General features: G+C 37.0%; 1 protein-coding gene across 2 annotated transcripts in view; it reads left to right on the top strand.

Moving 5' to 3' along the window:
* The first annotated feature begins 3518 nt into the window (after positions 1–3518).
* LOC115413860 (LIM domain only protein 7-like) overlaps positions 3519–16075 on the top strand; it is a 41145-nt gene continuing 28588 nt past the window's right edge. For both annotated transcript variants that reach the window (XM_030126989.1, XM_030126982.1), the window contains exons 1-6: positions 3519–3589; positions 3754–3854; positions 8065–8135; positions 8506–8575; positions 9820–9926; positions 12179–12209. In XM_030126989.1, coding sequence (XP_029982849.1) covers positions 3786–3854; positions 8065–8135; positions 8506–8575; positions 9820–9926; positions 12179–12209 — 348 coding nt within the window. In that variant the 5' untranslated portion in view covers positions 3519–3589; positions 3754–3785. The remainder of the gene's footprint in view (positions 3590–3753; positions 3855–8064; positions 8136–8505; positions 8576–9819; positions 9927–12178; positions 12210–16075) is intronic.

The raw sequence follows: 16075 nt of genomic DNA, 5'->3' as shown, positions 1-16075 counted from the left end.
AATATTAGAATAAATGATGATAAATCTCTTTAGATTTACTCTCTAGAGAAAAAAAAACATTTAGGAACTGCCACAAAGTAGCACTGGGTCTTTATGGGTTAATGTGATCATCAGATTCTAGAGTCATGGTTTTGAACTGAGTCCTATGCACAAAATAAGTGATGTTAGAAGTTTTATCTCAGTCTCCTTCAGTAAATGCATCACCCTCATATTCCTCTAGGAGTACATTTCTATACTTCAGATTTTACTTTTACTGAGAGTAAAGTATTATCAAGCGTACACTGCCATTTATCCCGATCAGTGATGTTTTTGGATTAACATTATTGCTGCATTAGTGTGTATATTTCCTTTTTCTTGTACTGGTTTGAGGTTCGTCGTGTGAGAGTCGTGATGAATCTATATCTGGAGTGATATAAAAAAAAAAAAAAAAAAAAAGAAATGCATGAAACAGATCTGAGTTTGCGCTACATGAAATCAGATTTATGAAACTCTTTTAGGACCTCATTCTTCCGGGGGTCATTAATTAAATTATTTTGGTTCTGATTCATGATGATGTGGGCCAGATCAGAATTGTGCTTTGTGCTTAGAATAGAATAGAATAGAATAGAATAGAATAGAATAGAATAGAATAGAATAGAATAGAATATATCTTTATTGTCACTGTCACAGAAACAAAGGAAATCAGTTTAGCATTTTTGTTCTGTTTAGCAGCTAAAACTTTTTTTTTTTTTTTTTTTTTTTTTTTTTTTATTTAACCTTTATTTAACCAGGAAAAACAGATTCCTTTGAGTTTAAGGACCTCTTTTTTCAAGGGAGTCCTGGCCAAGCGGCAGCATGAAATACAACACACAGTTCCAATATACACAAATTTACAGGGCAAGTCAGTCTATGAAAAACAAGAGCAAATTTTTGAGTTAGTCTGCAGCACTTGGAGTTTGGATTTAAAAGCATTCAAGGAGATCAACTCAATCAGTTTCCAGTCTTTTAGCAACATATTCCATGTGCAAGGAGCAGAGTAGATAAATGCCCTTTTACTCACTTCTGTATGGGCTTATGGCACAGAGAGGAACAACATTTGACCGCAGACAATAAGAATTGATCAAATCAATCAAAATGTAGGCATGTACAGGATAAAATATTAAATATACATATGCTACTAAGTACTACAAAAACTACTGACATATACGAAAGCTAACTCTATACTACGGATGAGACATATGTACAGCAAGTACAGACTATGATAACAAAAAGATCATACAAGGGGGGGCTGAAAAGTTCATAGCCTGACTAAGAAGGAGTTTTTCCACAGCAATGAAACTGTGCATACATGAAATTCAACCTCTCCTGATACTAATTGCATGGTTTCCTTTGAGATAAACCCACGTTGGATAAATAATTTAGGACTTTGAAAAGTAGTACCAGAGACATTTCATGAACCGTCCGTGGCACCGTGGTCTTATCAAATGTCTGCAGAAAAAGGGGTTAGCCCCCAAGGACATTCATGCTGACATGGTTGCTGTAGGGCACAGGTGTCAAACATGTGGCCCAGGGGCCAAATCGGGCCCACCAAAGGGTCCAATCTGGCCCGTGGGATGAATTTGTGAAAAACAAAATTACACAGTAGATATTGAAAATCAATGGAGTCAACATAGTTTTAATTCAGATTCCACATACAGACCAACTCAGTCTAAAGTGGGTCAGAAGCAGTAAAATAGTCTCATAATAACCTATAAATAATGAAAATGTCAAATCTTCTCTTTTTTTGTGTAAAAAAAAAGTAAAATTACATGAAAATATTTACATTTACAAACTATCCTTGTACAAAAAATGGGAAAAACCCAAACAAATATGAACCTGAAATGTCTTTAGAGAAGCAAATGTCATTTTAACAACATTGTGCTCATTACTAAATGTTTTGTGTATTTGTAATTGTAATGTAAATTGTAATGCACATGTGTAAATGATAAATTGAGGCAGAATATTGTTAAAGTTGCACTTATTTTTCTTAAGACATTTCAGATTGTTCATGTTATTCAGATTTGTAAGGAAACTTTGTTGATGTCAATATTTTCATAATGTAATTTGACTGTTTTCACTGTTATTATTTCCACTTGAGATCGTATTAGGCTGTATGTGGCCCCTGAACTAAAATGAGTGTGACACCCCTGCTATAGGGGATGATGCTCCAGCTTTATCAACTGTGCAAAACTGGGAAGCTGAATTCAAGAGGGGTAGGGAGAATGAGGGAGGGGTGAAAAGCAAGCATTTTCATGAAATGTCTGTAGTACTACTTTTCAAAGTCCTAAATTATTTATCTAATGTGGTTTATCTGGAAGGAAACCATGCAATTAGTATCAGGAAAGGTTGAATTTAATGTACACCAAGTTTCATTGCTGTGCAATACCTCCTTCTTAGTCAGGCTATGAACTTTTCACACACACCCCCCACACACACACACACTCACACACACACACACACACACACACACACACACACACCACCACCACCACCACTGTATTTGAGCCACTTTTGCCTGAAGTCTGAATGTATCCAAACAGTAGGATAATGTTCATGTTTTTATGTTTTTATGCTTTTATGTTTTTATGTGATAGCTAGAAAACACATTTTGTCTTTTAATTCTACTTCCTTTTTAATCTAACTCATTCTTAGCTACTTATACTCTGCATGTATTTATTTATTGATTGTTGATGTGGTATGACTGTTTTTGTGAAGCGGTGACTGCATTTTGTATTTTGAAACTATCTATCTATCTATCTATCTATCTATCTATCTATCTATCTATCTATCTATCTATCTATCTATCTATCTATCTATCTATCTATCTATCTATCTATCTATCTATCTACAGGGGTTGGACAAAATAATGGAAACACCTTCACCTCAAGATGATAATGCCCCAATCCATACAGCTAGAATTGTTAAAGAATGGCATGAGGAACATTCTAATGAAGTTGAGCATCTCGTATGGCCGGCACAGTCCCCAGACCTCAACATTATTGAGCATTTATGGTCAGTTTTAGAGATTCAAGTAAGACGTCGATTTCCACCGCCATCGTCTCTAAAAGAGTTGGAGGGTATTCTAACTGAAGAATGGCTTAAAATTCCTTTGGAAACAATTCACAAGTTGTATGAATCAATACCTCGGAGAATTGAGGCTGTAATTGCCGCAAAAGGCGGACCTACACCATATTAAATTATATTTTGTTGATTTTTTAAGGTGTTTCCATTATTTTGTCCAACCCCTGCATCTATCTATCTATCTATCTATCTATCTATCTATACAGATCTTGACATGCCTTTTCCTACATGTTGACATCTTGGTGGTTAAAGGGGTGTGGGTGTTCTTTTACTGCTGTTTTGCAGAAAGTGGCCACCAGGGGGATGAAACCATCTGCACATGTCTCCTCTGTTTCACTTCACCTCTGTAACTTTGCATGCAGTTTAGAAGTGGGCGGAGACCCTGCTATCCAGCCCAATAAGCGGAACTTGTCAGTGATGGACAGTCGGTGCTTTGGGTGCAGAGTGTTTGGTGATAAAGTGGAAGTCAATTAGCGTGGACTTTTCACCGGTGAGTGACTTTATCCTGCACAAGGTGACTGAGCAGCTTCCTCACGCGTTTGTTTGTAAAAGAAAACATAATATTATTGTTCACAGCGGATGGGCAGTCCTCATTAACTATGCATAGTTAATATTTCCATGCTTTAATTTGTCACCACTTACATCCTTTATTAGAGCTGTGTATTCCACTTGTGCAGAAGATTAAGATGGAGTGGCGGCAGCAGACCAGTGTCAGCTGTGCAGACGCCTTCAACGAGGCTCAACGCTGGATAGAGGTAACCCACTCACTGTGGAGCTTTATTGTGTTTATTGTGATACATTTATCCTTCATATGTAAGGTTTTCCTTTACTGTGATTTGACTGTAAACCTGCATATCACCTGTAGTCCAAGGATTATAATTCAATTCAGTTCAGTTTTATTTGTACAGATATCACAATAAGTTTTTTTTTTTTTTTTTTTATCTTTATTTACCCAGGCAAGCAATTAAGAACAGATTCTTATTTACAATTGCAGCCTGATCAAAGAGCAGTGGCTCCTTGTGGGGAAGGGGGGTGAGGAGGCTAAAAGTAAAAACAAGGTTAAACAATTACAAAAACAAATAGTTAATAAATAAAATACATTGCAACAATTACAGTGAGACATGTAACAGACAAATACTCAACAGGTGCAACAGTCAACTAAAATTTAAAAAAGGTTGCCTCACAGGGCTTTACAGAATTAGTTGTACATGAAAACAAACAACGGTCAAATTATTAAGATTATAGATGGAAATGAGCTCTTACTTATTTCTGATAAAATGTATGCATTGTGCATTGTCTCTGTTAAATAACCAATAGATAAATAATTGAATAAAGTCAGCATTTAATCCCTTGTAAAGACTAGAAAATGTTTATCGAGTTATTATTTCAGGTTATACAAACCCTGACATAATTTCCACCCTAACATCCATCACCGACCACAACCATCTACTGATCGAAAATGTTTAATAACTGTTGATCCACTAATCCTATCAATACATGTAAATAATTGGTGTAAAATGCAGTTTGTCATCTGTTCATGGTCATCAGATATGACCCATTTGGATATACAGAGGCTCTGTAGTGTCATCTAATACAATATTGATTCACCAGTAAATCCCATGGAGCTGGATCAATGACAGTGGATGAACACACTTGTTTTATGTTTATTTAATGATCCATTTTACTGAAAAATTCACTTTTTCTTCAGTTTTCTCTGTTTTTGATATGATAACCCTCAACTGTAATCTGAGCTTTTATAAACTTCTACATGATCAGTGAATTAAATATTGGAAAATACCTGATTTATATTGTTAAAATACAAAATACAGAGGGTAATATTATAAATAAATGGTGATAAATCACATAAGAAAGGTTAGATATAGAGAAAATGTTATTTGGAAACTGACTTAAAAGTAGCACTGGGTCTTTATGGGTTAACACATCATCATATTCACTTAATATAAACTGCAACTATTTAAATGAGTAAGATTAGACACGTCCAAGAGGAAATGTTAAGCCGATTTACAGACTTGCCTTCAATCCATATGCAAAGTACATCTTGATAAGCAGATAGCACTATGCTCTCTGAAGTACAGGCCCAGTGTGAGAATGTCTGTCCAGATAAAACAATGTGTATGCACGACATAATACAGCACATAATTATGTAATATTTATCAAAAAAGAAATAAAATTTAAGCCCCATCATGCATTTCAATATGGTGGTTTCTGTCTAGTATGAGATGCGTCAACTGTTTTGGTTCATCTGTAACTTAGGCCTATGTATGACAGACACGCTGACATGGAGTCAGTGCAGGATGTGGTTTAAAGCAGTACGTTTCAGTCTCCCGCTTCAGTCCAGACGCTGCAGAGGTTATAATTCTTAATCATAACCAGTAAATGCGACTTGTACAATGGAGCTCTCACTGTTGACCAACTCTAAATGGGAACATTAATGTCAATTGTGTCTGGGTGGAACATTATGGGACTCATGCCCAGCACTTTTTTTTGGCAGTAAGCCTCTGACAATTTTATCAGTCTGTTTTTGTCCACTGACAGATGAAAGGATGGAGAAACAGTGATGAGGTGTGGGTGTGATTGTTAGTGTGTGTCTGTTGAGCGCAGCAGGGGCACGTTCTGCTTTTAAGGAATGAGAATGTGCAGCTTTAATATTCTGTATTGCACTTAGCAGGGTAATCCTCCACATTTTTAGTCCAAAAATTATCGCTGTTTATCATAAGCACAATAGGAGCAGCAATTACACTCAAATGTGTTCCAAATGCTTACTTAAATGGGAAAATTAAAAGTAGATGTGCTTCCTCTACATTATCTAAAACAACACGTCACAGAGGACATTGACTTTCCAATTTCCAGACACATGCTATCACAATTTGAAGTTTCTCTCATCACCGTGGCAACAGGGGAATATAACAGCCTCCTGAGGTTAAGTTTACACCAGTTTAAAGACGACATGCTTGGTTGCTACTTGTGCATATGGGAGGTGGTTCATACATACCTACTTAAAGCATAAAGGGGAAATCCATTCATTCTGTAGTTTTTCAAGAGAATTTGTTTATTAAAATGCCAAATTAGAGCTCTTCAAAAAGCAGTATCTTGACCACATGATGGTCTTTCATTGTCTCACCCTGGCCCTGCATTGTTTGTCTGATTCCACCGAGAATCATCCACCCCATGCCCGGTGCCCTGCTCTACCACGAATGCACTGTGATTGTGGATTCCTGGGGGGACTAATTACTGAGAAGAATAGCCTTTTGGGGCCCTCTGTTAGTTGTGGAGCTGAACCTTAATGGCCCCATTTTTTATGTCCTCATTACAAAGCCCCCACCCTCATCGCCTAGTGCTTCCTTCTGCCATGTAAAATCATTTAGCTTCTGTTTTATTCTTTGTTTTTGCCAAAGAACCACTTTAGAATTTTTGAGAGAATGCTTATGTATGTGGAATTTTTTAGGCTAATGGTTGTGCTCAGATTTCTGGTATTTCCTTTGTGCAGTAGAAGCTAAACATTAATAATTTCAACTTAGAAGTATATATCTTTCTTGCTTGTAGAGTTCAGAACTTTTTGTGAGTAGAATGCTTGTATTGTGGGTAGAATAGTTTCACTACTTTCAGTCGGTCAAGGATGTAAACCATACTATTATTGTTAAGGTTACTTTATCTACAGTAGCGTTTCATTGACTGTTTACATGCACATTAACTCTTTCATGCATTAATTATGAGAACCTTAGTTAAGATTTTTTTTCTTGAGTGTTTTATTCATCCATAAGCATGGAAAAAAAAAACAGTGTGATCAAGTTGTTTTTTTTTTCTTCATGGAGTTACAAAAATGTCCATGCATTTAATTTTTGAAGTAAAGAAACGTGTTTAAAACCCAATATCAGAAATTGATATTAAAACAATGAAATAAAATCTGTTTTCTCACATTTTTACATATTCTAATGCTAATTATTACTCTTTTCATGGGGATAATATGTAAAAAAAAACAAAAAAAAAAACTTTTTTTTTTCTAACAAATAGCAAATGATTTACACTGAAACATGTTATTGCAGATCAGGGTTATCAAGAACAGCAAAGTTACAGTAATGGTATGAATTACAGTGTATGTGATGATGCATAAGCATCCACTGTGTTGGCTGATGTGGAACTAAAACAACAAAACCCATGAATAAACAAGAGAACAGTTTTGAACAGCTGTCCACTGTAGTGACCACTATGCATGAAAGGGTTAATATACAAACATTTTCCCTTGCACTGGTGGCAGACGGTCCGTTGTGCGAACTCAGCCCAAACAGCTTCTTGAAAGGTTGCATTTTTGATGTTCGTTCATAAAACCTGTTGATATCCTCTGTAAGAAAAATGTTTAAAAGTAGGTGCGTTTTTTGTTTTTGTTTTTGTTTTTGTTTTGTTTTTGTTCCATTCTGACCAGAAATGTGGACTTCCTTTTGAATCATCTCTGCTGGACATGTCTGTACCAAAGCAGACTATAAACAAGAAGCGTATGTCACTGTCTTTGCTGATTAGGCCCGTTTTGCAACTCACATTCCACATGTTTTCAGGAAAATGCTGCTTTGGGGGTAAAAAATATCATAATCCACAATTTTCAAATGGAACATGAAGTGTATACGACACCTGTCATATTGAACTGACATGACAGATGACAGACGAAACACTTTCAAAAGGGCTAAATCAGTCCAGTTGAACCGAGAAAAACTACCACGAAGAATGATGCCCTGGGCAAATGAGAACCTACAGACATCTGCCATTTTCAGAATATCATCATATTGGGAATAATAGTGCACATGTTAACATAGTTATCAGAGAAATCTTAAGTTAATAATTTTGCCTAAGACTTAGACTTGTTATGGTTGGTCAGTAGCAAAAAGATGAGTGACTATTCCTTGAGATGGTTTGTGTTTTGTTAATTTGCTGATTTTTGTGTTGTTTTTTTAGGAGGTCACTGGAAAATCATTTGGTTGCAATGATTTCCGTGGTGCTCTAGAGAATGGAGTCCTGCTTTGCGAGTGAGTCTTGATGCTGTGACTTTAATGTTGGCCTTAATGTATGTTATCCATGTAAAGCCATTTTTCAGGCAATTTAGAACAAGCTAAATTATCACGTAAACCTGCAGAAAAAGTTATTTTTGAGCTGCTGATTTATAGCTATAGCTGTTGGCATGGCCACAAGGTTCCCCACAGTCCTCTAAAATGACTGGCTCATGCATTAGTCGGTGGTCTTTGTGTGAATAACATTTTGGTTTTGACGTTATAGGACTAATATCCACACTCCAAAAATGTAGAAATTACACTGTGTAGAAGTAAATGAATGTGGTTGAGTTCTACTACATCCCATTTGATTACCCTGTTGAAAATTCTAATCTATTTTTATTTTCAGCCTGATCAACCAGTTAAAGCCTGGCATCATAAAGAGAGTCAACAGGCTTTCTACTCCCATTGCTGGGCTGGTAAGTGTTAGGTTTTTCTGTATTCTGTTGTATGCATTTGTCAAAAAAGATTAAAAAAAAAAAAAAACTTCTGTAGATTTGGAGGTCTTGTTAACTTGTTGGCTTGGATAAAACTTCTAAAATTAGTTAGAATTATAATGCAGTAACGTTAAAAAAAATAAGAAAGGCACCTGATGTTCAGGAAGTTATGACACATTGTGTGGTTTCCTGTGAAGGGCACAAACAGACAGCTGAAGTCTGCATCGTTCTGAAACTGTCTCGCCATGACAACCCTGCTGCTGAATATGTAAAGTTTTTTTTCCCTTTTTTTTTTTTTTATTGGGCCTAAATGCAAATGCAGATTTTTATTTTGGCTTCGGGCTGTGTTTCAATGGCTTCATACAAGTATAATTGTCAAAACTGCCCAAAGCAAGAGCAGTAAAAGATCAATTGCTGCCACCCATCAGGGGCCAATAAATAGAAAAACACAACAGTGGATAGTTGAAAGGTGGTGGAGGCTGTGAGATGCAGATGAAGTTGCAGAAAATGAGCAGTGACTTTGACAGCTTAAAGGACGACACGGGTAGCTTTTTTCTTCTTCTAAATGTTTCAGCCTATTGACTATAAATGACAAATAGTTTACATAACTGCTGACATTTTGCAAAGCACTGCCAGTCTGTGCATTGATTTTTAACCAACTGCAAATTTTCACATCAAATTAGAAAAGGGACTTTTTTATTTACGCCAACGATGTTGTGTAGTTCTAAACCTTATTTCAGTCGTATAACTTACACGGTTTACATAATATATCAACAGTACATGACATTATCTGACAAAGGGAAGGACTAAATCCAGCTAAATGTTACCAGACAGCTGGTTTGTCAACTCCTCACATTTAATGTTTTTGCTTAATCCAATAAAGTATTCTGCTGCCTTTTTATTTTTGTCAGCTGAAATCTTTCTTTTTGTTCTTTCATTTGCAAGCTTATTTATCTTTAAATTATTATAGTTGTGCTGTCTGCCAATTTTGTAAAAATCCACATTCACACCAGTCTCTCCTCATTTAGCATTTAGGAAATACTGTCTGAAAATGAGCCCTTTTTATCCCTCTATGAAAATGTTCTATTAAAACCAGCTCGGCTGACTCCAGCAGATCCGTAACAGCATGAACATCAGCGTCTGATTTTTTTTTTTTTTTCCCTACTTGTTCTAATGCCTTGAAGTGATGATCTTTTTGCTGTCGCTGTGGTTTTTAATTTCTCCAGGATAATGTGAGTGTGTTTCTGAAAGCCTGTGGGAAACTGGGACTGAATGAGTCACAATTGTTTCACCCTGGGGACCTGCAGGACCTGTCCACTCGTGTAACTCTCAGGTACTGTTGTCTTTCAGAAGCAGTGTCACAGCGGATAGCTCAAGTGTTCGGTTCTAGTTTTATGGAATGAATATTAAAAAAAGATCCACTGATCTATAATCCAGTGACCAGAAGTGACTGCTTTTCAGCTCAATTGGCCATGATCAGTCTCAGATGGACCTGGTTCTACGTCTGCCAAATTTGCATATGAAGAGTGTGGCAGCACTTGAGCTATTCACCAGCTTAATATGTCAACATCATCATCATCATCATGATCATGATCATGGTCATTCATCACCTTGAGTAAAGTACTGACTTGCCAGAGTGAACAGCATAGCAGTAACATTTAGATGGATGCTAGTTTGCAGAAGCACATTTTTGCCAAATTCAGTAATTCAGCCAAAACACTCAAATGTATTTGAGTTTCTCCTTGTGTGAATGGAGCTATTCAGCGTTTGTCCTTGCCAACGTACTACCTTTCTATGAAAATTGGCACAGCTGTATTTGCAGTGAGTGATCATTTTATGTATCTCTACCCTCCTTGGTGGTGTGAAGAATAATATGAAATATGCTGCAGTTGATTTTCAGTTTAAAAACCACTATTTGAAAATGTGCTTTATTTTGTCATGTTTGTGTGAAAATGGGTTCAATGAGGTGGTAGTTTTGGTCTGGCTGCACTGGATGTATTCCTGTTGAGATGTTGGAATAAGGGTAAATATTTCTATTGTTCCTTTGTCTTTTTCTCTGTTAAGGATGTAGTCATTTTAATACCATCATGTGCCCCCTCAGACAACAAAAACAACTTTTCCCTCCTACACTAGTTTGCAAATGCACTGTTGCAGCATCCTGTACTTTGCACTGACCAAGAACTAGCCAAGCAACCTGGATAACTTCTACCTCTAGTCCAGAACGGTAGTGGAGGTGCCAGACCCGTCTGAAAACTAAGTGTACAGATCTATGCGAGACCAAAGAAAATCTACAAGTGAACATAAATATATTTTCTGGTAAAGGAAAGGCAAAATACGCTCAATTCTTGTAAAGAAAATCTGAACCAGACAAATCCAGTATGTTATTTTATTTAGTAAGAACTGATCCATTATTCACCTCCACACTTCATAACCACTACTGAGTGCACTACCACTGCTATTGGAAATAGACTTGTGTAAAGGGCTGAGAATTGAGAAGTGGTTCTTTCTAGCCGGTTCCCAGTAGCTCAATTCCTTGGAATCATTAAAAGTTTCCAAAGGTAGGGAAAAGGAAAATGAGGTGCACAACAGCAAGAGACACAGAGGAATTAGTAAAGCATCTTAAGTTTCACTTTCACTTTGTGCAGCTGTATGTTGTAAACCCCCCACCCCCGTCAACATTTCCCACTTCTGTCACCGACATGTGCCCCCTTACCATTCCTGATTGCCACTTCATATGTAACTATCTGGAACTGAGCCCAGCGTCATCTGTTATTATTATTTGTGCATACTGTATATGTTATATTTTCTGTGCAGATGGAAATATAAATGACAGTAAATGCAAACAAACCCCTTTGTACTCTTTTATTCCCTCACCCAATGAGAACGGGTAAGAGAATCGATAAGGAATCGGATCGATAAGCAGAATCGATAATGGAATCGTTAAATTCTTATCAGTTCCCATCCCTACTTATATATACACTTTATATTCTGCTATAGTTTATTCTTTATACCACCTATTTATTCTTATTCCATTTTTGCCTCTTTTTGTTTTTTAATTCTTTAATTACAGTGTTAGAGAGAAACACTATCGCAGTTCTCTACGTCCTGCTTATCCAGTGAATTGACAAAATAAAAATCTTTCAATCTATGAAATAAGCTACTTGGCGCATCCCTAGTATTTAAGGTTCAGGATTTTATTTGTTACATACATCTTTATACTGTATGCAATAGCAATGAACTGTTTTCCAGCTGACATGTTTTCACCAAAGGCTACAGCTGAGTAATGAGTGTCATACTTACTTTGCATTGATAAATCTATGAACTGTGCCTGGTATATCGCTGCTTTTCATGAGCTGATAGTCCAGTGTCTATACATTACTATCTCATTAGCAGAGCATTGCAAATGAAGAAGGCATGACATGTCACATTGTTTGTCACTTTGTTTATGCGGTAATTCCGCTCCTGAAATGAAAACAGAGTTGATTGTTTGTTTTCAGTAGTTTGTCATTGCATTTTTTTTTTTTTGTCCTTGTGAACTGCAGCATATAGATGTGTAGTTCATGTAAATTGTTCTTCCTTTTGTAGGCGAGACGAAAGCAACAGACGACTCAAAAATGTAAGTATTGAAGCATGACGGAAGTTGAAGTATTTACGCATATGCACTTCACATTTTCCTTCTTCCGCTCTCATTTTTCTTTGTCTGTGTTTTATGAATTTATTAATACAAGAGGCAAGTTGCTGCTTCCCTCCCCTCATTTTCATACACCTGGAAGCACCACATTACTTAAGACCCAATGAGTAGTTAACATGCTATTTATCAGCCCCAGCTACTGCATTGAGTGTGGGTTATTTTTTGTCCTGATACTTTGAATCTGTAAACTACTGTATCATTGCCTGAAATACTGTAAGTGTGTGTGTGGAACATGTGAATACATATGCACGCCTGTGTGCACTTGTGGTATTTACATGTTCCACCACTCATGACGATGTTTGGATATCTGGAAAGCCTCATTTGAATTACACAATAGCTGACAAGTCGGATGCTATAATGAGGCTGTTTGTTAGAGCAGGCTTTCTTTGAATTCAGTGTCGCATTTTTCTTTGAATTAACCAATTAGGGTCAATTTGTGTTCATTGAAATCCACTGTTATCTTGCCAGTCCTCAACTAGATACTCGGCTTGTTAAAGCAGAGTGAAAAGTTTAAAGTTCTCAGATAAATAATAAGATTATATTTGCAGTTTAAGTTTCACTGCCCTCATTTTTATAAAATAAATACAGCATAATTGTGTCAACATTTTTGATTATTTCCAGCAAAGCTTATTAAGTTTCTTTCAATTGGGGACTTGCAAATGTTGCCTCTGCAAAAACAGAGTTGTCCGCCACTCATAGATAAATATACAGTACTCTGTGGCATTTCTATTTTAGTGTACAGTCATGCAATAGTAAGAACTGTTGTTTCTGTTACCATAGATGAGCAATTTATACCTGCAGGCACACTGTTGGGTCCATAGTTTTCCAAGTTATATCATTACATTTCTATAGTAGCTTCTTTCTATTTTAAAACACACCAGAAAACTCAAATACTAACTCTAACATATACTGTGTAATTGTGGACCACCACTACACCCATTAGCTTTTTAATTACCATTGTGAAGTCAGTCATTTTTGTTTTGGCCATTACTGTATTGGGTTTTTGGAGCCAGCAGTGACCATATTTGGCAAAAATTGGGTGGAGCTCCAGATATCTGATGGGTCAGAGATGAGCTAATGCTAAATGCTGCATTACTGACATCTGACTTCATTAGGCATTGAATAACAGTCATTTTACCATCTTGTTAGTGGAACCTGTTAACCACAATTAGTGGTGATCTGACAGTCAGGAAAAAAATGTTTTATTAAATAAAAAAAAAAAAAAAACTCCAAAAGTCTGACTCGGCAGGTGAGCGAGTCATCATTTAGATCAGTCAGTCATAACCTCATAAAGCAGATATAAAAGTCTTGATATCTGACTATCAGAGCAATAATATAAATATGGACCACCAGATCACTTACTAGAGCTTAAAAATAAAACAAATTAGACCCAAATGACTCTTGGAAAAACATTACTTAGTGTTTTTTCAGAGAAATTCAGTGTAAGATATGGGAGCCAGGGTTGTTTGGAGCCAATTCCAGAGACTGTCAGTGATATTAAAATTGAAGATGTGTTTGTTTTGGCTTCATTTTGGAGCCGGAGTCATCACCCCTTGGACTTTGTGTTTTTTGTTGTAGGGGAGCGAGAGAGGGATGTTCAATTGGCTGCAGTCTGTAAATTCAACACTAGATGTCATTCAGGGTGTTCTCACGTTTACCTCAATTCATTCTGACTTTCTGACATCCCACTGTGAGCCAAACCAAATTCAGAGGTCTGTAACATCTTTCAGACCAGAGTGTGGACCAAACAGCCTGTTATTAGTCTGATTGAAAGAGGCGGTCTCTGTCTGGGTTGAAATTAAACAGTAATGAAGGGAACTGTGACACACACACACACACACACACACACACACACACACACACACACACACACACACAAACAAACAAAAGAAGAAAAACAACCAGAAGTTCATACTGCGCAGAAATAGCCAACATCAGATGCAGGGGCTGTGAATCCATGCAGAGACATTCATTAATGTTAAAAATGCTCTCTTATGTAACCAGTAGGGATGCACCGATACCACTTTTTTCCAGACCGAGTACGAGTACTTACATTTGAGTATTTGATGATACCAAGTACCAATACGAGTACTTAATAATCCCATTCCAGTTGTTGGTTCCTTTTGTAAATGTGCTTTATTGTCGTCATTAGTCTGACTGGAAAAAAGTGCTGCTACTGACATTTAATGTGTTGGAATGAGCGTTTCTCAATTAATCCACCAGGGGGCGCCACTCTGAGTTAACCATACTGGACAAATACCACAAAGAAGAGTAAAGTTTTTTTGAGAAGAAGAAGAAGAAAGTCAGTAATAACAAACATGGAGATGACAGAGGCAACACTGTGATACTAATGTTGCAGCGTTTTCACTAGTAAGGTTTAAAAGCGAAGCTTCAGCAGGCAGAGAAAAGAGAAATGAGTGATAAGTTTCATTTTCACTTCCGCTGGCGGTGGTCTGCACTGCTCTGTACTCCCGGTGGTATTCTCTGTCTGGGTACTCATCTGCCAGCACCTGGAAAATTGATGGAATGTACGCAGAGGACGGACAGAACGCTCCGTCCGTATCTGTCTGTGTCTTTAACGTTACTTGCAGTCAACGTTAGTTTTATCACCGTCATTTATTTTGAAAAATATCCACATTCTTCACACTCCACACACATTATTCCTCCTCCTCGTACCTGCTGCACTGAACTGTGAATGTCACACGGCCATAAGTGGTATTGGTGCAGTTGTATCGGATATCTTTTACGAGTACGAGTACACACACTGAGTATCGGAGCCGATGCCTGATACTTGTTTCGGTATCAGAGCATCCCTAGTAACCAGCGTTGTGTTTATTACTCTAGCAGCAAAACTATTAGTTGAATTCATACCAAAATTGAGTTTATAGATTACCCAGAATTAATCTGAGTACATTTTGGGAACAGTAGCTCAAAGTTAAAATGTTTTTATGAATTTTTAGAATCTATTTTTTCCCCTTCGATATTATAAAGGCAAGTGACCTCTGTGTGTGCATATATGTACATCTCTGGATACAAATAAAATCCAGAAAGAGCTGACTGCTGCAGTTTGGCGTACTTATGTATGTATTTTTGGTCAAGGAACAGACTAGCGAAAACGGCAAGTTGATAGGACCAGTATTTTGGGAGATATTAGTAATTTTGGAATACAGTAGCCTTAGAATCCCGTTGCTATACCCAGAATGCATTGGCGGTGAGTGTTGGACAAATGCAGTACTGCATGCACTAATACACAAATTCAAATGTCTGTAGCAGCAAAACTATTGGTTGAATTCATACCAAATTGGGTTTATAGATTGCCAGTGACTCAGAATAGATGTGGTTACATTTTGGGAAAAGTAGGTTGAAGTTCATATTTTTATGAATATTTAAAATCTTTTTGTTCCTCCCATTTACTTATAATGTACAAAATTATAGCTGCCATGGGTAAAGAAATGAAACTGACATGGCGGCCAATGTGTTAATGCTGTAACCTGGCAATTTTGTGGAAAACAAGATGGATGCCCACTGTCCCCTCCCATGACCTTTGATTGGATTTGTATCCCACCGCTACTTCGCACAAACCAGTTTTAACTTAGATTGCGCAATTTGCCCCTGCTCACTCATGCATGAAAACCTGGGTCTGTAAATTTGGACCAATACCCACCAGTCCCCTACCTATTGATGTCCATAAAAGAAAATTCCAAAAATTATCAAATGCGGAACTGGGGGTAATTTTTCAAAATGTATAGTTTTTTTTTTTTTGATGCACCCTGTAGAGGCAATTGATATGC

The sequence above is a fragment of the Sphaeramia orbicularis genome, chromosome 3, assembly GCF_902148855.1.
Source record: "Sphaeramia orbicularis chromosome 3, fSphaOr1.1, whole genome shotgun sequence".
NCBI classification, from domain to species: domain Eukaryota; kingdom Metazoa; phylum Chordata; class Actinopteri; order Kurtiformes; family Apogonidae; genus Sphaeramia; species Sphaeramia orbicularis.
Note: the sequence above shows the minus strand (reverse complement) of the source record. Positions and strands in the feature narration are given on the sequence as shown.